This window comes from Phocoena phocoena, chromosome 12, assembly GCF_963924675.1.
Source record: "Phocoena phocoena chromosome 12, mPhoPho1.1, whole genome shotgun sequence".
Classification (NCBI taxonomy): Eukaryota; Metazoa; Chordata; class Mammalia; order Artiodactyla; family Phocoenidae; genus Phocoena; species Phocoena phocoena.
The window spans coordinates 74,152,575-74,175,741 of record NC_089230.1 but is presented as its reverse complement, the minus strand read 5'-3'; the positions used below and the strand labels follow the sequence as shown (position 1 = coordinate 74,175,741).

The 23,167-nt window shown below is 35.1% G+C and overlaps 1 protein-coding gene across 1 annotated transcript in view; it reads right to left on the bottom strand.

Moving 5' to 3' along the window:
- IBTK (inhibitor of Bruton tyrosine kinase) overlaps nucleotides 1-23,167 on the bottom strand; it is a 91,362-nt gene that overhangs the window by 3,534 nt on the left and 64,661 nt on the right. The window contains 3 exon segments of the mRNA XM_065888677.1: nucleotides 8,713-8,862; nucleotides 21,780-21,923; nucleotides 22,475-22,567. Coding sequence (XP_065744749.1) covers nucleotides 8,713-8,862; nucleotides 21,780-21,923; nucleotides 22,475-22,567 — 387 coding nt within the window.

The window sequence follows — 23,167 nt, the reverse complement described above, 5'->3', positions numbered from 1 at the left end:
TTAAGCCCTGTCAGTCTCATAGTTTGCAAATATTTTTTCCCACTCTGTGGGCTGTCTTTTATTTTTTTTAATGGTTTCCTGTGCTATGCAAAAGCTTGTAAGTTTGATTAGGTCCCATTTGTTTATTTTTGTTTTTATTTCTATTGCCTTGGGAGACTGACCTAAGGAAACACTGGTACAATTTATGTCAGAGAATGTTTTGCCTATGTTCTCTTCTAGGAGGTTTTATTGTCATGTCTTATATTTAAGTCTTTAAACCATTTTGAGTTTATTTTTGTATATGGTGAGAGGGTGTGTTCTAACTTCATGAGTTACATGTGGCTGATAGGACAGAAACTTAAGACACAATCTGCCTTCTAAGAACTCACAAACTGTATCAGGAAACAATAAAACGACATAACACAACAGAAAAGAATTTAAGAAAACAAACGTAAAGGTCTTCTGACTGACTATAAGGACTATAAAAACCATGGAGAAGACAATAAAAGGGCTATAGAATGAGGGGGGGTAAGAAGCATTCCTGTAAGGAGAAAAATTAACAAAGGAGCTACAGAGCCTGGCCTAAATGTGGAATTCTATGCTTAGAAAGATACCTAGAAATTACTTAGATTAATCCAATGCCCTCTTTTCAGCAATAAGCAAATTTAGGTCTAGCTGGGTTTAACAACAAACAGAAAGTCAAACAGCAAGTGAACAAACAGGGCCTAAAATACTGACTTCCTGATTCATTTATGCACATTTATTGGGTTTGTTTCAGCACTATGGTACTGAAAATCAGGCTGATTAAAACTCAGTCCCCTCCACTAAAAAAACTCTGGTAAAAGCGATTTTTAAAAGGTATTTAAGAATGACAAAGCAATGTGAGAGTATATAATTAATATTTATACCAAATGTACCAAGTACTATGGATTCACAGGAGAAATTAACAATATGGAGGAGGGTATAAACTGTTGGCTTCACTGAGGAAATGACATTAAAGCTGAGAGGAGTGGCATTGAGATACGGTTTTGGTCATACAAATACATGGAACAGTAAAAGATTTTGTTGGCTTAAGTAAAGGTAGGTTGTTCTCTTCAATAAACTGAATGATTGGATTAAGAGATTAGGAGGGAAATAAGTTAAAATGAAATAGTAGGGTCAGAGTACAAATACAGTAAGAACTAAAATGTTTAAATCTGATGTGAGTGGGCAGATTTACTGACAGTATTTTCATATACATTATCTCATTTAATCTTTGTAATACTCCATGAAGAAAGCATGCATTATTTCCATTATACTGATTAGGAAACTAATACTCAAAGAATATTCGACAATTTGCCTGACTCGCAAATTGGGGAAATGGTAAGGACAGGACTCAAATCCAGGCCTTTTTCACTCAGAATACAGTGTATTTTCTATACACTGTAGTGTAGAATACAGTCCATTAAAAACGTCTTCTCATTCTTTAAGGACTGGTTCAAATATCACCTTTCCTCTTTTCAGAGCACTTCAGTTCTTAAAACTTCACACACACACATCTGTCTTAACTGCTAGACTAGTCTCTCAAGGTACAGGACTCTGTTTCTTTCATCTTTGTATCTCAGTGTCCAGCAAAACACCTGGAACATAGTTGTAAAAAAAAAATAATAATAATTAGAGAATAAATAACTGAAGCAGAAAGCCAAAGGATTTTAAATATGGGACAGAATAAAAGCAGAGTTTCTCTTTTAAAAATTCCTTATTCTTTCGAATTACTAATAACTTCTTCCTTCCAGATGTGGGTACTGAAATACAAAATGAAATGAAAATGGGTACTTATTAGGTTCTTAGTTTTAATGAAGTTCTGTGACTTGAATCCTGCCGGATACCTGACCTATGACATCCAAAAAAATAAGAGAATCTCCAGGATGAAGTAAAAGACTTCCAGCCAGAAGAAAAATGAAGCCAAGGCGATAACTAGAAAGCTGTTGGGATAAACCTGTTAGGAGATGATGAGAATCTAAACTAAAATGACTATAAAATAAATGGGAAAATTCTATGTTCTAATGGAATAGATAAACCTTGGACAGGCTAAATGCAAATCCCCTTGGTTAAATTCCTTGAAAGGTCCTTAAGTCAGGGCTGGAGATTAGAGGCCTTCTAGGACAATAAATTATAACATAGCATAACAGATGATAAACTGGTGCTCAAAAATCATCCTGGTGTCTAGGGGTCAGTAAAGTGTTTTGACACGTTCAAAGAAATGCAAAAATCATGTAGAACCAGTATTTTTTAATTGTTAAGTAAGAAGCAGCAACTAGAAGCCCTATCTTTGAAAATGATGTCACTGGCAAACAGAACTGAATATAAGGACTAAAGTATCTTGTATAGGCCTTGTTAAATCGAAGCCACACAGTCAGAGCTTAAGCATAACAGCTTTATCTATGTAACATTCTATAATTCATAAAGTACTTTCACATACGATAGGTATTACTGTTCTCGTTTCAGAAAGGTTCACAGAGGGTTGCTGTAAGCATTAGACTTAAATCTGCTTTCATAAGATGTTAGAATTCTTTCCATAAATGATTTTCCTATGGATAATCTCATTAATTATAAATTTACTTAAACAGCTATAAGTCTGTCAAAATTTCATCTTACAATGAAGCAAAATTGCTAAATAAAACAGAGCTATGACTAAACAAATATAAAAACAGTATAAGCTTTCCAACAATAAATAACAGGATTATTAAGCCTTAGGTATTTGCAACACAAACAGACATCCCAATAGATAATCCATATAAAATTTAGCCTTCTGAAAATAAAACCATCATAAAAGGGCTGGCTAAAATCTTAAGATTTTTGTTCAAACTGAAGAATATTAATCTTGCCAAATTTAGACTTCAAGAGAAAAACTAAATTACTTTTTGCTCCCATAGTTGACCGTTTTTAAAAAGAATTTTGTATTATCCCACTTACAAAGATTTTATATAAAATTAGAGTGATATAATGATTTTGTCTCACACATAGTTTTTCTTACTAATTAGAAACACAAGATCACATTTTCTGCCTAGAATTACACGAGGTATTTAAGTGAAAGGAAAATGAAAGAAAACACATTAAAATGAAAAAGAATACAGAAGTAACATAAACAAACAGAAACTGCATTATCCTTCTTTTCACATCAGTAAGTAACAACACTGCCATTCTTCTAGTTCCCTAGCCCTGGGGGGAAAAATATCACATTTCCTACAATTAAAAGACGAATTTATTATTTGTGGAATTTCCTAGGATGAGCCCTCCATCCCTGCCACCCTGATTCCCTAAAGAATCATAAGCATTCTTGTCTTCTTGCTTTAATTCCCACCATTTCCTCTGTTTATACTGCCCTTTCTCCTCTTCTTTTAAAAATCCCATCCTATGTTCAAAAGCTAGTAGCAATGAAATAGTTCGATATTTTTCTAACACTATTCATATGGCCATAAATATAACAATCAAATATTTGCGACTGAATAGGAAAAGTGTTTATGAACGTATACTCAAGCCTTTCCTCCTCAATGAAGTTTTTCCAGACAACTCTAGCCCACTGTCATTTTTCCTTCTCTGAACCACTCATACAGCACTTAGTCATATATTGCTTTGGGACTTCTCTAACACTGTTATATTATACTGCAATTTTATTCTTGCTCTGTCAGTTAAATTCCGTGTGTGCATAGACTTACCAACTTGATTTCAAACATACTTAAGGATGCGCCTGTGTATTATACTTTCATATATACCCAAGAGGCCAGCAGAATACTGTATGTATATCTAGTGTCCCATAATTTGCTGAGTTAATATTTTACTTTATCTGTTACGTTTTATTATTTCCTTTAAAAAAAGCTCTCCTATGATAACATATTTTCTATGATGAAATTAAAAGTGAAACCCAAGCTGTTTTCTTTCTCAGTTATCAGATGATAACAAACAGCTATTTAAAACATTAACTTCCACTTGCCAAACACCCAAGCTATGGAGAGCATGATATATCAGAGAGCATGATACTATCACACACTCCTTTAACTAAAATTTGCAAAGCAGTCTAACAGCACATACCAGTTTTCACAATTAAGAGCCTGATGTTATAGCACACCCTAGCGATCAACTATGAAACCACATATCCTTAAAATTTTTAAAGTTCCACGACAAATAAAAATATCCAAAGAAAATAAATTTTAAAAAATACATTCAGTATTTAAAATGTAAAAAATTACAAAAACAATCGTAACATTCATACCTTAACATTTATACATCTAAGGCATACAATAACTCATTACATTAGAAGTAAACGGTACTTGAAACAGCTAAAATTGTGTTTCATTTCTTCTTCTCATTCACCAGATGCTCACTGAGCACATGCTAGGAAACATTCTAATCAGTGATGAGCAAAGATCAATCTTCCTCGCTCTCACTGAACATACAGCTAAAACTAGAGACATTAAAATACTTGTATTTGAAAACATTAAACAAAGAATCACAGCAATAGTAAGTTTACAGTAATTCCGCCCTTATCCACAGGAATACATTCCAAGTCCTCTAGTGGATGCCTGAAACTGCGGATAGTACTGAACCCTGTACATACCATGTTTTTCCTATACATACATACCTATGATAAAGTTTCATTTATAAATTAGGCACAGTAAGAAAGTTACAACAATAATAGAACAATTATAACAACATACTGTAATAAAAGTTATATGAATGTGGTCTCTCGCTCTTTCAAAATATCTTGTACAAATATGCCTTTTCCATCTTAACTAGGAACTTACGCACTGTGGCCGTAACTTCTGCATTCTGAGGTATGATAGCAAAACTGGCATGATTTTCTTTTTCCTTCTTCATAATGTCATGGATAGAAGATAATGTCATGGATAGAAGATTCACTTGTATCATAGATCTTAGCAACCTAAGGATACAGTTTTTTTCCTCTCCTTATTAGGTGGAGAACTTTCAATTTTTTCACTTAAAGGAAGCACTTTATGGCTTCTCTTTGGCGTATCTGAATTGTCAACATCACTACTCTTGTGCTTTGGGGCCATTATTAAGTACAGTACAGGTTACCTGAACAAACACTGGGATACCCTGACAATCGATCTGATAACGCAGATGGTTACTAAGTGACTAACGGGCAGGATATGCTGGACAAAGGGATGATTCACGTCCCAGGTAAGATGGAGCAGGATGGCGAGAGATTTCATCACACTACTTAAGACAGCATACAATTTAAAAATTGTTTATTTCTGGAATTTTCCATTTAATATTTTCAGACTACAGTTGACAACGGGTAACCAGAACCACGGAAAGGAAAACCGCAGATAAGGAGGGAGTACTCTAACTGTGCTAAGTGTGATGAGTGAGAAGCGCTATGAAGACATAGAACAGGAAACTGACCCGGTAAGAGAATAAGAGAAGTCAGACTTCTTAAAATATGACTGAACAGAGATTGGAGGAGAGTCGACTATTCAAAGGGTAAGTAAGTGGGAAGAAGTAACTGGTATTTGAGAAACTAAGAGAAGGCCAAGGTGGCTAAAATAAAGAGATCTTATTTAAAAGATAAAGCTAAAGAGGCTGGCAGGGGCTAGACTATGTGGGCCTTGAAGGCCATATACTAGCTTTTATCCTACGAGGTTAAGATTTGCATTAAAAAAAAAAAAAAAAAAAACCCACACACACTAGCTCAATATATTGTAGAGAAGGAAGAAAGGCTATGGCAAGACCAGTTAGGAGGCTTACTCAGATGGCCCAGGTGAAAGATCACAGTAGTCTGAATGAGGGTGACGGCAGTGGAGGTGAGGTTAATACATCGATCTGAGAAATACTTAAGAGATAAAACTGTCACGTCCTGCTGAAAGAATGGAAATTGCTGAAGAAGATGGACATGTCAGAGACTTGCAAATGACATTTACCGAGGAAGAGAAATCAAGAATAGGCTGGTTTTATGTTTTGTCTGTGTTTGATTTTGGTTTTATGATAAGGCTATGAGGAAAACATTAAGTTTGGTTTTGGACATAAAGTTTAAGGTCTTTCTGAACATCCAAATAAGATGGCGACATCAAGGCGGCAGGTGGAGAATTAAGTGTGAAGCTCAGATAACAGAGGTGGACAGGCAGTTTGACTTTGAGTCTTTAGGGTATAGCTGATAACTCAGCATAGAAGACTATAAGTGAAATGACAAGACGACCTATAAGTGAACTTCAAGTACTACGAGTCATGTAAAAAGTCCGTGGTGTTGGCAATATGGAGGTCACTGCTGAACTTACTACCCTGAACTGTTTCAGTTTAGTAATGGGATCGGAAGCTAGAATGGATTGAGAAGTGAGCAGGTGCTGACAGCTCTTTTGAGAAATCTGGCTGTGAAGGAAACAGGAAATTGGTAACAATAGGACAATTGCTAGAAAACGTGTCGGGGATAAGTGGGGGATCGATTACCCCACCCATTCCACATGTGAGAGACCTGCGCATGTTCAAAACCAGACGGGTAAAAATCTACTTAAATAGTTGAAGCCTTCAGAAGTGGAAAGGGGTTAAGATACAAGGTACAGGTATAAATCCTAGCCTTAGATGGGAAGGATAACTCTTCTACTGTAAAACAAGAAAGGAAGATAAGATGAATACAAATTTGTGTGTCTTGAAGTAGAAAAAATAAAGAAGTTATGTCTTTCTATTTAAAAACATGGTCTACAGGACAACATTCATCATATAACTTATCATATAACTTAACGTTTTTTCTTCTATCAGAAGACTGTTCATTTTTTTTAACATAATAGATGTAGGGTCATTACAGAGGATGATAAATAACCAATTAAAATGTTTTTCTAATTAAAATTTTGAATAGAAAAACCTCATGAGATGTGTATACATATGTAATGCTACATTTAATGAAGTAAATATATAAAAAATATATATGTATAAGTGTGTGTATGTATACAAGGAGCACTCGAATGTAGTTTGGACATGGAATGCCAAGGAGCTGATTTGTTCTCATCATTTATAATGACTTATTAAGAAAATCCTAACTGAAATAAATACTAGACAAAATTAGAAACAGATTGAACGTTGAGGCTGATAAACTTCCTCTTCATAATGCCTTGTACTCTTTTAATTAATCATTTCTGTAATAAGGTTGCTCTTCTCTTTTGGACTAAGTTCTACATGAGCAGGGGCTATGTTACAGTTCACCACTGTAACTCTAGTACCTAGTGTAATGTCTGATACAGAGAAGCTAATAAATATTTGTCAACATTAAGACAGCGTCTTACATTGAACCCAATTTGTATTTATGAGCCTATCAAAAGAGCCTTAATATCATAAGTAAACATTATGTAAAAAGGTTTATCTATCTGTTTTGTATGTTAGGGTTCCATTTAAGATTTTTATTTTAAAATAGCATTACACTGCTAAAAAGTATTTGAAAAGTTAGGAAGATAGACCAGATGACTTCTTCAGGTCCTTTGTATCTCTCTCTGATTTTCTGTACTGTAAGTATGTGGCTCAAGAACTTGGCTGTAAATGTACATAGGAAAGCCAGTCACAAAATCAAAAATCAAACTATGTTTAAACAGTTCATCTAAACCAGCAGTTTCCAAGGTTCTTGGAAGACTCTGACAGTTCCTCAGGAGCTGCTTACAGGACAGGTAGGTAAGGTGAGGTTAAATGAGTTTGATTCCCAGACCCCTCTCCTCACTTCAATCAGAGAAGTTTATATTACCTGTTTGTTTGATAAAATAATTGGACATGAGATTTGATTTTTAAAAAGCGTTTAGGGACGAAAAAAAGAGGTTTGACAGTGAAAAATTATCATTATGAAAAACAAAATTATTAATCTGGTCACAACTAACATTTTTAATCACATTTTTGTAATTAAACAAACACTCCCTGAAACACTCTAGGGAGTATATTATTTGGGAGATGTCATATTAGCAGAAATAGGAAAAAAAAACCTCCATTTAGTTAACCAACTTGAAACATAGGTCAATGTTGGAAGAAAAAACTAACTATCTGACGCCCCGAGAATGTTTGGTTCCTTTTTGAATAATAATTAAGAGAATTTACGGATCATGGTGAAACTGTGTTTAGATTTTCATGGTTCATGTAGGCATTTATAATATGAAACATCTTTGTTGAAGTCCAATGTATTTTGAAATTAGTATCAAAAATAGCGAGAGAAAAAGCTGGAAATGCCCAAGTCGCTCAACAGATGCAAATAAACAGGTGGGTTCATAGCCAAACAAAGAAATATACTATTCAGCAATAAAATAGAATGAACTACTGATACACATAACAACTTGGATGAATCTCAAAATGTATGCTAAGTAAAAGATTTTTATAAAAGCACATGCTAAATGATTCTATTGATATAAAACTACAGAATATCAGTGCTAGTCTATAATAACAGAAACAGGTTAGTAGCTGCAAGGAGACAGGACAGAGAAGGAAGGACTACAGAGGGGCATGAAGAAACTTCTGAGAATGATGGATCTATGCACTGACTTGAATAGCTGGTGATGATGGTTGCACGAGGGTATGCGTATGACAAACTTCAAACTGTATACTTTAAATATATACAATTTACTGCAAGCCAATTATACCAAAATTATCTATCTTAAAAAAAATACGTTAATTTTGAATGTAAAAGAATGTATAAAAATCTACCTTTAAAGATTATTTAAGGATACAGAACCACCATAGCACATTTTAAGGTAGGAAAATGATTATTACCTTACAACTTTTGCAGCCTGGGAACTTTCAATTCCTTTAAAACAAACTTTTTTGACATGATCTCCTGAGCTTTGGCCAGTAACAGATTTTTTTTCTTCTAGTAAGAAATCCCGGAATGACTTGGATGAAACTGAATGTAGAGAAGATGCCCTATAAAAAAACAATAGACACCATGTAAAAACACTCATTTTTGCTGGAAGTGACAAGGGGATAATGGAGAGAATATATACCAAAAATTTTACAATGATATAATTACAGTTCAATGTGATGTTGGATTTTTGCTGTCAATTGTAGACTAATCAAAACTGTGTGATAAGAAAAAACAATGGAGACCAACACTGGTGATAACCCAGATGGTGAAGTAAAAACAGCTATTATAACTATGCCTCAGGTAACAACAAAAAATATGGTCAGAATAAATTAATAAGAAAATCTGTATAGACCTATATACCTCTTTTAAAAAATTTAATCCCACCAGCTTTTTAATTGTAGAAATTAACAAAGTGATTCTATAATTTATATGGAAATACAAAAACCTAGATTAGCCAACGTTGTCGTAAAAAAGAGATACAAAACTGGAAGAAGATAAAACAAGGTACAGTAATCAAGACAGTGGGGTATTAAGGATTAACTGATCAATGGAACAGATTAGATAACCCAGTACTAGACCCTCATGTAGACAGTCATTTTACTTTCAATAACAGAACTGCCAAAGCAACCCAGTGGGAAGGATGTTAATAAACAAATGGTTTATAGAAGGAAAAAAAACCTTGACCTTTACTTCACACCATACCCCAAAATTATTTCAAGATGAATTATAGAACATAAAAGCTAAATATCCTGGAAGAAAACAGAAGACTATCTTCATAACTCAGTGGTAAGCAAAGGTTTCTTAGGACATAAACAGCAATAACCGTCAAATCAAGAAATGATAAATCAGACTTAATTAAAAACTTGTTCATCAGAAGATATCATTAAGAAAACAGAAAATATTTGTAAAACAAACATACATCTGGCAAAGGACTTCTACCCAGACTCTAAAAAGAAATCCTAAGGACTTCCCTGGTGGTGCAGTGGTTAAGAATCCACCTACCAACACAGGGGACATGGGTTCAAGCCCTGGTCTGGGCAGATCCCACGTGCCTCGGAGCAACTAAGCCCGTGCGCCACAACTCTGAGCCTGCTCACCACAACAGTGAAGCCCGTGCACACTAGAGCCCGCATGCCGCAACTACTGAGCCCACACACCACAACTACTGAAGCCCGCATGCTCCAGGGAAGGTGGGCTGCAACTACTGAAGCCCACGCACCTAGAGGCCGTGCTCCACAACAGAAGCCACCGCAATGCAAAGCCCACGCACCGCAACGAAGAGTAGGCCCTGCTCGCCACAACTAGATGAAGACCAAACGCAGCCAAAAAAAAACCCCACGAAATCCTAGAACTAAAAAAAAGACAAATACAGAAGACAAGGCAATTTCAAAAGGCATGCAGAAAGGATCTGAATAGACACTTTGAAAAAGTGTGCTCATTACTCATGAGGGAAACACAAAACTGCAAGGAGAAACCACTACACGCCCACCCAAACAGGTAAAATTAATTGACAATACCAAATGTTGGCAAGGATGTGAAACAGCCAACAGTCTCATACATTTTACTGGGAGGATAAAATGACACAAATGCTGTGGAAAAGATCTGGCAGTTTTTTTAAAAAAGTAAACATGCATTTTCTGTAAAATCCAGCAATTCTACTCCCTAGTGTTTACCCAAGAGAAGTTAAAATATATGTCTACAAAAAGGACTAAACAAGAATGGTCAGAGCAGCTTTATTCTCAAGAGCCAAAAACTGGAAAGAGCCCAGGTGTCCATCAACAGGAGTAAACACAAGTATATTCATACCTTGGAATACTACTGAGTAATAAAAAGGAATAAACTACTGGTATACACAATCCAAATAAATCTGAAAAACATGCTGAGTGAAAGAAGCCAGACACAAAAGCATATTATGTTTCATTCTAATTACATAAACTTCTAGAACAGGCAAAACTTCTACAACAGGCAAAACTCAACTACAGTCAAAAAAGAAAAACCACAACAATGGTTGACACTGGGGTGAGAGGGGGGCAAAGATAAAGAATTTTTGAAGGAAATTTTCTGGGATAATGGTAATGCTCATCGATTTACTAAAAAGGTAATAAACAATGACCAAGTGGGCTTTATTTAATGCAAAGTGGTTCTAACAAACAGCGTTCTAACACTCAAAAAAAAATTAATATAATTCATCACATTAACAGGATAAAGGAGAAAAATTCTACGGAAAAGTTCTATGATCCAGTCAATGGACGCATCAAAAAAATTAAATACTTAGGGATACAATTAACAAAACATGGATGGACATGATACATATATTTAAAACTATAAAAGACTGCTGAGAGATTTTAAAGAGAATCTAAAGGATACCATGTTCATTCTTAGGGGACTCAATGGCCCAATATCGGTAACCTGTCAATACTCTTCAATTTATCTACAGAGTCAAAGCAACACCCAACAAAATCCCAGTAGGCATTTTTTTTTTGACAAGCCAAATCTAAGATTTTTTAAACATGGTCAAAACTAAAAAGAGAAAAAATAATTTTGAAAAAAACAAAATCAGAGAAATTATACTACCTGATTTCAACACTTATAAAAGCTATCATCAAAAGCACATACATATAGGTCAAACGGAACTGAGTAGAGTCCAGAATTAGACCCCCACACACATAATGGTCAACTGACTTTCAGCAAAAGTGCCAAGTAATAAAATGGAGCAAGAACAATCTTTTCAACAAATTGTGCTGGAACAACTAGATAGCTGTATGAGAAAAAAAAAGAATAAACAAAAACCTTGATCTCTACCTTACCCACGTATAAAAAGAAAAATCACAAAAGCTAAACTTCAGAAACATCTAGATCAAAACAAAAAATTTTTGTAACCTTAGAGTAGTCAAAGATATAAAAAGCCCTAACTTTCAATGAAAACAAACAAAAAAATGGATGTAATGGGTTTTACCAAAATTAAAAACTTCTGTTCCTACAAAAACAATGTTATTAAGAAATGAAAAACCAAAACACAGACTGGGAGATAATATCCACAAAACATACCCAAAAACATCCTTATTTTCAGAATATAGACTCTCAGAATTCTAGATTAACAAAATAGCCCAATAAAAGGCAAAAGATCTGAAAAGACATTTCAGAGATATGAAAATAGCCAATAAGCCCCTGAGAAATACAAAATAAACCACACCTACTAGAAGACCTAAAATTAAAAAGATTAAATATACAAAGTGTTGGAAAGGATGTGGAATAATGGGAACTCTTACATGCTACTAGTAGGAATGTCCAATGGCATGACCATTTTGGAAAACTGTTTGGTACTGTTCCTAGGGAGTCAAACATTCACTTAACATACAAACCAGCAATTCCAATCCTAAGCATTTACTCAAGAGAAATAATATAAGATTTGTACATAAATAACTTTTTTCATAAAAATAAACTCAGTATTTCTCAACAATAAGAAAGGAAGAAATTTACTGATGCATGGAACAACACGGATGAAGCTCCTTTATGTTGAATGAAGGAAGCCAAGACACAAAAGAGAGCATTCTGTACTTAGATGCCATTTATAAGAAGTTCCAGAACAGGTAAAAACTAAGCTATAGTGATAGAAATTTCATCAGTGGTAGCCAGGGGCATGGGTAGAGGGTGAGGGTTGGTTGAGAAAAGATAGTGGGATGGTGGAAATATTTTTCTTAATTGGAGTGGTGATTACACAGGTGATACATTTGTCAAAACTCCCACTATACACTTGAAATTACTGCATTTTACTTTATGTAAATTATACCTCGGTAAAGTTATTTCAAAAAAACAATACACAATGAAATCTACTGCACTCCTTCTGAATAAAACAATTTTTTATGGAAAGGAAGTGGAAAAAGGTCAACTCACATACCACTAGTGAGAGTGTTCAGTGGTCTCTACTAGAAATGAATATATGCATATCCTACAACCCGGTAATTCTATTCCTAGTTATATATGCAACAAAAATGCAAGTATGTTCAACAAAGATGTGAACTGGAATATCTACAGCAGCACTAACCCTAACAACAGTAAAACAACAAAGCTACTAAAATGCCAGCAAGAACTCAATGAGTAAAATAAATTGAGGTATATTTATACAATGGAATATTAGTACTCATCAAAATATGAATTTCATAAATATGATGTTGAGCATAAGAAGCTAGAAACAATAATGATTCTGTGTGTGTGTGTGTGTGTGTGTGTGTGTGTGTGTATTAAAAAGGGAGAGATTACTCTATGGAAGTAGAAGTCAGGATAGTGGACTGGGGGAGGGGACTTGCTGGTAGTGTTATTTCTTGATTTGAGTGCTGGTTGCACAAGACGTGTTCAGTTTGTGAAAATACAACAACCTACACACTTATGATAACTGCACTCCGAAGTGTATACATTATGTTTCAATAAAAAGTAATTTAAAATTTAAATCTAATTTTACATGGAGAACATAGAGGAATTAAGTTGATCTAAATAATCAAAAATACACAAAACTAATCACACCCAGTATAGGTGTAGTACTTTGAGAATTAGTTGAGTGGAATGCACTTTAGAATATCTACCAAAAAACAGTATACAAATTAAAATAAAAATCACACCTTTACAGATTAATTTAGCTTCCAAAGATTTCATGCTCAGATTGCTATGGTATTTCAACAGTGTTTTACTGCAATCCAAAAGGATTTGCAGGGTAGTAGTCAGGGTCAGGCACACAGGCTCTGCGGCTGCTACTGTTGTAGATTCAAATCTTGGCTCTGTCACATACCAGCTTTGACCTTGGGGAGATACTAACCTCTGAGCTTCAGTTTCCTCATCAGTAACATGGAGATACTGATACCATCTCCTTCCTTATAATGGTTGTTGTGAGGATCAAATGTTAACCTATGGTAAAATACTTAAACAGTACCTGATACATAAAAATGCTATGTTAAGTCTGTCACAATTTTCACAGCATTTAACAAAACTAACTTATTTTAAGAGAAAAAGACGACAATGAGAACACAGAAATTCTGACATGAAGAAATCTAGTCAGTTCATAGGCATAATGTCTTTCCTTCCTAAAGTCTAACTTAGAAAAACTGATTCAGAAATGTAACCTTTAGCTATGATTTTGTATACTAGAACTACACTGTAACCTTAGCATCATTTTCAGAAATCCTTAATAAGTCAAAATTATGAATAACAACATAAGCATTTCCTATTCTAATATTAATTTCTATTTTATTTACTCAGAAAACAAAGTGAACACAATGCTAACCAGTTAATTCCCCAAAAAGTTAAATTCATACTTTGAAGAAACCATAAAATCCAAACTCAGGTTAAATTCATAAACTATTTGGGGTTCCCCATAAAAAATTAGCAAGGCCTTCTAATAACTTATCTGAATTCACACTGCTACCAAGTTAACAGATTCACAATGTCAAGGTCAGGCAAGGCTCACTCCAGAACCCAGGAGATCACTATAAGATCACTATACTCTACTACTGTGTCCACATTTAAAAATCATTTACCCTATGTAAAATCTTAAATCATAGAAAGGAAATTTTCTTTACAGATTTATCAGAAACATGACCTACTAAAATATTCACATAAAAGGTATTTCTTCAAAAGGAGCTTACCTGACTTTACCACAAAATTTTCTCCAAAGCACATACATATGCAGAACACTGAAAAATTAAATACAAAGAACCACTCTCCGTTTCCTTACCAACTCCTTTCTGCTCCTGCTGAAAACACACATACCTGAAGGTTTCTACTGGCAAACAACGTATCTATGGTGGAAAGTACAGTGTCTCATTAGGGAACACTGCTGGCGAATACTCTGCCAAAAAAATCCGCTGAATGTCTTTTGTAAGTAATTCATGTCTCTAAATACAGAAGCTTCACAATGATCTGTGTAAGAACCACACGGTGTCAGATTCATCTTCGTGGTAATTTGGGAACTTCTAGATGTGGTAAATAATACACACTAAAAATTTTTATTTCTTTAATGGCTACTTAGGATAACATCTCCTTAAGAATAAATATAGGTAACAATGCTTACAAGATACCTTAAACTCACATGTTCATTAACCATGCATAGTGGTTACCTATAAAACGTCTTATGCAGACTTCTTTAAATGAGTTCTGTTATTCTTTCCACTGATCATGCCATACTTTGAAACAGTGTCTGATTTCCAACGATTTTACTTTCCTAACTAACTCAAAGGTTCTGGCTCTTTTCCATTTTAGCAGCCAGAGAAACTTAATGAAGAAGCATCTGTAGCCACATAAAAAATTAATCAAGATTTTGTTCCTCAACTAAAGCAGCCGTGAAACTTTTGCTTTAATGAATAAAATTTCTAGCTCCAAAAATTGAAATTAGTTTATAATTTATAGGTTAGCTCTAAATGGAATTTGGAGAATTTACATTCATAAATCAAGCCAGGCCACAAAGATTGTGCATTCTTCCACTCAAGTTGACTGGTGAGAAATGTATTATTTCTCCAAGTAAAATAAAGGATAATGAAAAGTGACCAACTCTCATGTACACTTGGCGTTTTCACATTAGATTTAAAAGTCAACTGGTTAGAACTTCATTGTAATGCAAAAACCAGTTATTGTGTGAACTAAGTAAAATTCCTTACCACCACCAGGAGCAGACTTAGAGGGCTAGTGTGTGATTTGCTAATGAACAGCACATTAACCTCATTATTAAGATAAACACAATATAAAAACACCTTCTAATAAATAAATAAATAAAATCGCATTAGATGATTCATCAGGATGATGAAGATGTCCCTTTGAGAAGTATTTAAAAAAAGATAAATCACTACAGCAATGAATATATTCCATAAATACAATCTGTAAATTAGATTAAAATGCTAATTTCAGATTAATTTTCTACTTTTTTCAAAGCTGGGCAAAGTTTAAATTCTACCAACTTTCTATAAGCCAATATTTACAAGAGATATTCTCAGGAAAACAAATCTATTACTATTTTATTTCTTTAAGCATATACCACATGTATTTACAACCTATGTGTACTGATTAAAAATGAAGTGATATACTAAACCTGCAGCCTTCTAAGATTTCAAGAAAGAAAATTCAACAACCTAAAAATGACTATTTCCATTTATACTAAATATACATCATAATTCAAGAATACCAAACATCAACCATTTTATATAAATATGTTCTTAAAAGTTTTAACAAGGGACTTCCCTGGTGGTGCAGTGGTTAAGACTCCATGCTCCCAATGCAGGGAGCCCGGGTTCAATCCCTGGTCAGGGATCCCACATGCATGCACGCCACAACTAAGAGTTCGCATGCCACAACTAAGCAGCCCGCGAGCCACAACTAAGACCTGGCACAGCCAAATAAATATAAATCTTTTTTAAAAAAACGTTCTAACAAATGTTTTCTGATCCCTGTCATTAATTTATATGCATATATTATATACATATATACTTATATATGTGTAATTATGTACATTTATTGACATATATATCTTACATACATATATTCTACTAAGTTAACTCAGCCCACTATTTAATAACTTAAGCAGTACATAAATTCAAAAGAATTTAGCAGAAATGAACTTTAAAAGATCCTTCAGATACCAAAAATTTGGTCTCATAAAGTCATAAAAAGGGTATAAATGATTGATTTTATGACAATTCAGATATCTCTCACTTTCATAAAAATTCAGAATAAATTACCTATAACTTGGTCAGTTAGATAAATTTCTTTGGTTCCGTAAAATACATAAGATCCATTATTTATTTGTTTGTATTTAGATTTTCCAGTCGCATTTTCATCAACTAAATATATAATAAACATCACTTATAATTCAGTTACCAAATTACTTTTCAAAGAAAAATACCCTGATTATATTTTTGGCCAAATTTTATGGCATTCTTCCTCCCACATTCCTAGAATTCTCCTTAATATGCCATAATATATTTCTTTTGAAATTTAGACAGTCTCTTCAATGTAGGAGTCTGAGTTCATATTCCTAATAATGACTAGGGAAAATTTTTTCCTAAACTTGAAAATCAAAGTCTGAAGTTTCAGATAAATGATTACTCCAATCCTTTCCTCTAAAATCCCATGTTAAGTGAACAAGAGAATAATCAGAAAGGCATAAACTCACACAGGCAAAAGAATAAGGCATTAAGACAATGGCAGACTAAAAGTAATAATACGCTATTGGAGGATAGAACAGGGCCAGAATGAACCTTCATGTAGTAGAAATAAAGAAAACCTGTCGTCAAGTGGAGTGGGGGTAGAGTGTGAAGCTCGGAACCCCAGAACCCTGAAAAGTCTCCTACGTTGGAGTCATCTTAAGTATCAAATCCTGAAGTAGTCATGCAGATGAAAACGGGAATACTGGCTCAAGGTTTACTTGTGGAGTGGCAGAGAATGCCAGATGCCCTCCCTGTCTCCACGTGATCAGATGACTGTACTTCCTTCACCTTGGTAGGAGGAGGATTTGATTGAAAATCATCAGTATATAGAGGCAGGTAGGACTAAACTGCTGTGTTTAAAATCTATATACTAAATGATGAGATATGTGAGAACCAAGACCAAATTGTGAGAACCTCAGTCCCAGGCCTAACTGCCTCACCCTGATCAGCTTCCAGAAGGCTGGCAACCAAATACAAAAATTAAAAGGCTTCTCCTTAGAGAAACTGACAGACCAAGGAGAAAAAACAAGGAGACAATGGTGCGGGGGGTCCTCTAAGGGTACCGCTGGGTCACCCTACAGTCGCACCCATCAGTCAACCTGTCCCACACAGGCACACAGATTCCAACCAGAACTTAAACAATCCACCAAATAAAACAAAACGTAACTAAAACATACATGAAAAAAGAGTGAATACACATCAATGTAAATCAATGACTATTTTTTAACTTTTATAAATGGAATCATATAGGTTTTTTTTTCTGATTGGCTTCTTTTGCTCAATATTACATTGATGAGATTCATTCACACAGTTGTATTTAGTCATAATTCATTTTCATCATTGTGTAGTACTCTACTATACTAATAAACTATAATTTATCCATTTACTGCTATAGACATTTAGGTTTACAGTTTTTGGCTTTTACAAGTAAGGATGATACAAACATTCTGATACGTGTTGCCTGGTGCACACGTACATATACTTCTGTTGGATATATATTAAAGAGTGAAAAAGTTTATAGAGTACAGGTATCTTTAACAGTTGAATACTGAAGAGGATACTAATAAAAGGGCACTATCGGCAAATAAGAAAGCTCTTGGCAATTAAAGATTTTAATAGTTAAATTAAAACATTCAGTAGAAGGGTTGTAAGATAAAGTCTGGGAAATGTTCCAGAAAGTATTTAGAATAGGAAAATAATTATATGAACATTAGAAGAGCAAAAGTAAGAAAATTAGGGAAATCCAGGAAGAGCCATATCCAACTAATGTGATTTCTAGAGAAAACAGTACAGAAGAAAGTATCAAATAGAGTACAAGATGTTCCTAGAACTTAAAGACATGCTTTTCCCAATTAAAAGAGCCCATCAAGTACCCAGCATAATCTATAAACAGAGAACCCACGTCAAGGCACATCACTCTGAAATTTTAGAATGCTAGAGATAAAGAAAAAGGGAAGCGGAGGTGGGGGGGGGGACGACGACTTCCTTGGTGGTCCAGTGGTTTAAGAGTCCTCCTTCCAATGCAGGGAACGCGGGTTGGATCCCTGGTTGGGTAACTAAGATTTCCACATGCCCCGGGGCAACTGAGCCCACGTGCCCTGGAGCCTGTGCCACAGCTAGAGAGCCCACGCACCTCAAGGAGGAGCCTGCATGCTGCAACTAAGACACAATGCAGCCAAATTAATTTAAAAAAAAAAAAGAAAAAGGGAGGAGGGGGAGAGGGAGGAAACTGGTAAACATAGCAAGAGTAAGGAATTGGAATGGCATTAGACTTCACAACAGCAATAAGAAAAAGGAACTCTACAAATGATTTCCAACTCAGAATTGTGTTCCAATCTATCAGTCAAGAATGGTGAGAATAGAAACATTTTCAAAGATATAAGAGCTCCAAAAATGTATGTCCTATACATCTTTTATCAGAAAACCACTGGTTTTGATGTAGATTGTGCTACATCAAAACAGAGTAAACCAAGAAATAGAAAAACAGGATTTAGGAAACTGGGGATCAAACACTGGAGGGAAGAAAAAGAAATTCCTAGGATGACAGTTAAGAGAAGTCTCAAGATCACAGATACTAAGCAGGCCTGGAAAAGGCCTAGTTCAGACCAGAGAACTCAAGAGTTCTAATGAAGATGCCTCCAGGGCTTCCCTGGTGGCGCAGTGGTTGAGAGTCCGCCTGCCGATGCAGGGGACACGGGTTCGTGCCCCAGTCCGGGAGGATCCCACATGCTGCAGAGAGGCTGGGCCCATGAGCCATGGCCGCTGAGCCTGCGCGTCCGGAGCCTGTGCTCCGCAACGGGAGAGGCCACAACAGTGAGAGGCCTGCGTACCGCAAAAAAAAAAAAAAAAAAAGATGCCTTCAATAAAAAACAAAAGTAATAAGTTACCTGGTATGTTTCATCATAATGGAGAGAGAGAGGTATGTTTTAGAGAGTTTTGGGGGGAAAATTGGTGATGAGTACATAGGCAGTACAGGAAAACTGAGAGAATTAGTTATTCCAGGGAAAAAATAGAATAGTGTAAAAAAAGGAAATAAAATCATCCTCACAATATGACTCTGTTGTGAATCTTAATTAACCAGTCATAAAAAAGAACGTTTGGGGCAGGGCAGGCAACTGCTATCTTCCATGATAAGAAGCCTTGAAGTATTACCATACTATTAAATTTTTTAAACTATGTGTTTTGATTTAAAAAATTATTTTATTGGGGCTGGAAAGAACTCGTATGTTTGAAATAGATGCTAAACCAAGAGTATTTGTCCAGTAGTTGGATTTCCTAACTTGAGTCATCATTGTTTTGTTCCTTCTTTTGTTCATTTACTTTTTGTTTTTAAATAAGGAAACTGGTTGATGGCAAGGCTAAAACTGTATTTACTAATAAGCCCAAAGCTTCCTCATGTGCTTAGCTAATTCTCTCATATTGCGATATATTTAGTATCTTGAGAGCTAGTCAAAGAACTTTTTTTTTTTGTCTTTTCCATACTTTTGTTTAGGGAAAACATAACTCAGTATTTTAACAGGGGACTTCCCTGGTGGTACAGTGGTTAAGAATCTGCCTGCCAAGGCAGAGGACACGGGTTCAAGCCCTGGTCCGGGAGGATCCCACATGCCGCAGAACAACTAAGCCCGTGCACCACAACTACTGAGCCTGCGCTCTAGAGCCCAAGAGGCACAACTACTGAGCCCGCATGCCACAACTACTGAAGCCCGTGCACCTAGAGCCCGAGCTCCGCAACAAGAGAAGCCACCGCAATGAGAAGCCCACACACTGCAACAAAGAGTAACCCCTGCTCACCACAACTAGAGAAAGCCCGGGCGCAGCGATGAGGACCCAACACAGCCAAAAAATTTTTTAAAGTAAATAAATAAAATAGATTTATATTAAAAAAATATATAACAGCTACTCCATAACCCTACAGAGGCAGTGATTAAATCAGTTTTGTATATATTGCCTTATCATCAGAAACTAGAACAGTGCCTTGCATGTAGAAGGCGCACAACAAATACCAATGAATTAAAACATTCTACTTGGGCTTCCCTGGTGGCGCGGTGGTTAAGAATCTGCCTGCCAATGCAGGGGACACGGGTTCGAGCCCTGGTCCAGGAAGATCCCACATGCTGCGGAGCAGCTAAGCCCGTGAGCCACAACTAATGAGCCTGCGCGTCTGGAGCCTGTGCTCCGCAACAGGAGAGGCCGCGACAGTGAGAGGCCCGTGCACCGCGATGAAGGGTGGCCCCTGCTCGCTGCAACTGGAGAAAGCCCTCGCACAGAAATGAAGACCCAAAACAGCCAAAGATAAATAAATTAATTAATTAAAAAAAAATTCTACTAAACCCAATCCCTCAAGTTTTACTCTCTTTTCTTTTTCACTTGGGTGTTCTCACCTCTTGTTTTCTTTTTCTGTGATCATGTTTTAGATTTACTAGTAGGTCTGATATTTAGTCCTACTGGTGGCAATCAAAATAAAATGAGTTGCCACTCTCTTCAAAACAATTTACATTTTAATGGGAAAAATATTCCCTCTTACAAATAGAAAAAAGTGGCATTAGAGTAATGAAGGGATTCCCCCAAACCAAGAGTAGTCTCTAATACCCTCTTCAATGCTTGTGAGAACAACAGGGTTCTACTGATCTTTCCTGCCCATCATACTATCCATGTATTTTTCTTCTAAAATTGGTTTCCAATTATTATTAGTTACCAAAAAAAGGGAGGATGGGAGGGGAGCAGAAGTACAACCTATTTTTCATATGTCAAAATTGCTATCTGACCTCTTTGGAGATTATTCCTATTAATGTTGCATTATGGGTAAATTCTAATTGAGAAAAGTTATATAACACAATGTTAAGTAAACAGCCCTGCTTAAAAGTGACAATGACAAGCTATGATTATAAAAATTTTAAGATATTCATGATGCATACAGGGAATATACAAAGAAATTAGGGTGCTAAAAGAAAACTTTGCTTTTATCAATCTTCTCTATGATATACATTATTTTTTATAAAAAATGAAAAAATAAGAATGTTCCCTTAAACTGCCTTAGCAATAAACATTAATTAAAATACCAAGAGGAAATTTTATCTACACATATGAAAAAAATTCAAAAATCATGATGCACTTCTCAAAACAAACAAGAAAATAAAATATTTCCCAAGGTCCAATTTTTAACTTGAAAGCAAAGAGGGGAATGAAATATTTTAAAAGACAGGAAGGAAAAAAAAAACCCACCCAAAGCCAAGAAGTACCTTAAAAGCTAATGTACAAAGCTTATTTTAATAAAAATTAGAGCATACCATGCATTCGCTGGTTTGGGGGTTTTTGAAGGAGCACTTAATGCTGTTTCCATGCTATTCACTCCTGAATTATTATCTTTGGTAGTCATTGCAATCATTTTTCGTTGCTTCTGAGACAGTTTAACTCCATGAGAAATCATTTTTCTAGAAATTGTTAAATTAAACCAATCAGTTTCACCGCTTCTGAGAAAGTTTAATTCCATAAGAAATAATTTTGCTATAAATTAAACCAATTAACATTAATTTCTGCTCAACAAAGGTTACTGGTAATTATATTGCTCTGTGTTTATTTGATGGGATTTTACTATTACTAGATCAAAATGACCACAAGTTTCAACAGTGGCAATATATATAATTAGTTTATACTATTAAGGATCAAGTAATAGCTACATGGGAGCCCTCCTAATACACTTGCATCACACTTGTAACAGAAATAGATCATTTTAGAGGCAAATTTCCGGCATGTAATACTGTACTCCACAAGAGCTAGACTATCAACCCAACTCAGTCTTCAGCATATATTTAAGAAATAATGTTATGGAGACTAAATTACCTAGAAAAGAGCTTACAACTAACTTTAACATCAAATGCAGAAAAATAATAGGAAAGGTCCAGTAGGTCTTTCCAGTTCTTTCTTTAGGGCAGAACTATAATACAACATGGTCTTTCCCTTTCTTTATGATTTTGTAACCAACCCCAAATTTGTCTTTGGTGTAGCTCCACATCTTTGTCTACTTTCTTCTATTTGCATGATGGTTCTGAGATCCACGACAGGAGGGCTTACAGGACTAAAAGACATATAAAAGTTACTTTACAACCCATTCATTTATCCATGAAGTCCAACCCAAACATTACTGAAACTGTAAATTATATATAACATCATTAATGAGAGGATAATTTAGGTCTATTTTGTCAGCTGCGGGCAACTTCAAAAAGGATATTTTGAATGAAAGCTACTTTTATATATACATACATAATAATAAAATGCATGAGAAGTCATAATGTTAAGAGATTACATGTTTAATAAAATAGTCTAACATTAGTGATTAGAAGATGCTTCCAGGTGTTCCCACAAATATGTTTACTTAGGAAAAAAGGTGTCTACTTTCTGAACTATCTTTAGACCATGAAGCAGCATAAACCGGGACATCATCATCTTTATTCCAACTGTGCAAAATACAGCATATTTCAAAATAATTGGTAAGTCAATTAACAGTCTTAGCCTATTATAAACCATACTAGGTAATAAAGATGAAGCATAAGCTCAATTAGCTCTTTGAAAGAATACCGTATGTTAATTATACTTATTCCTTCAGTTTTAAAACCTGGCTTTTCTAAGTAAAAAAAAATATGGATAGAATATAGGTTAAGTTAAAATTACAGCATAA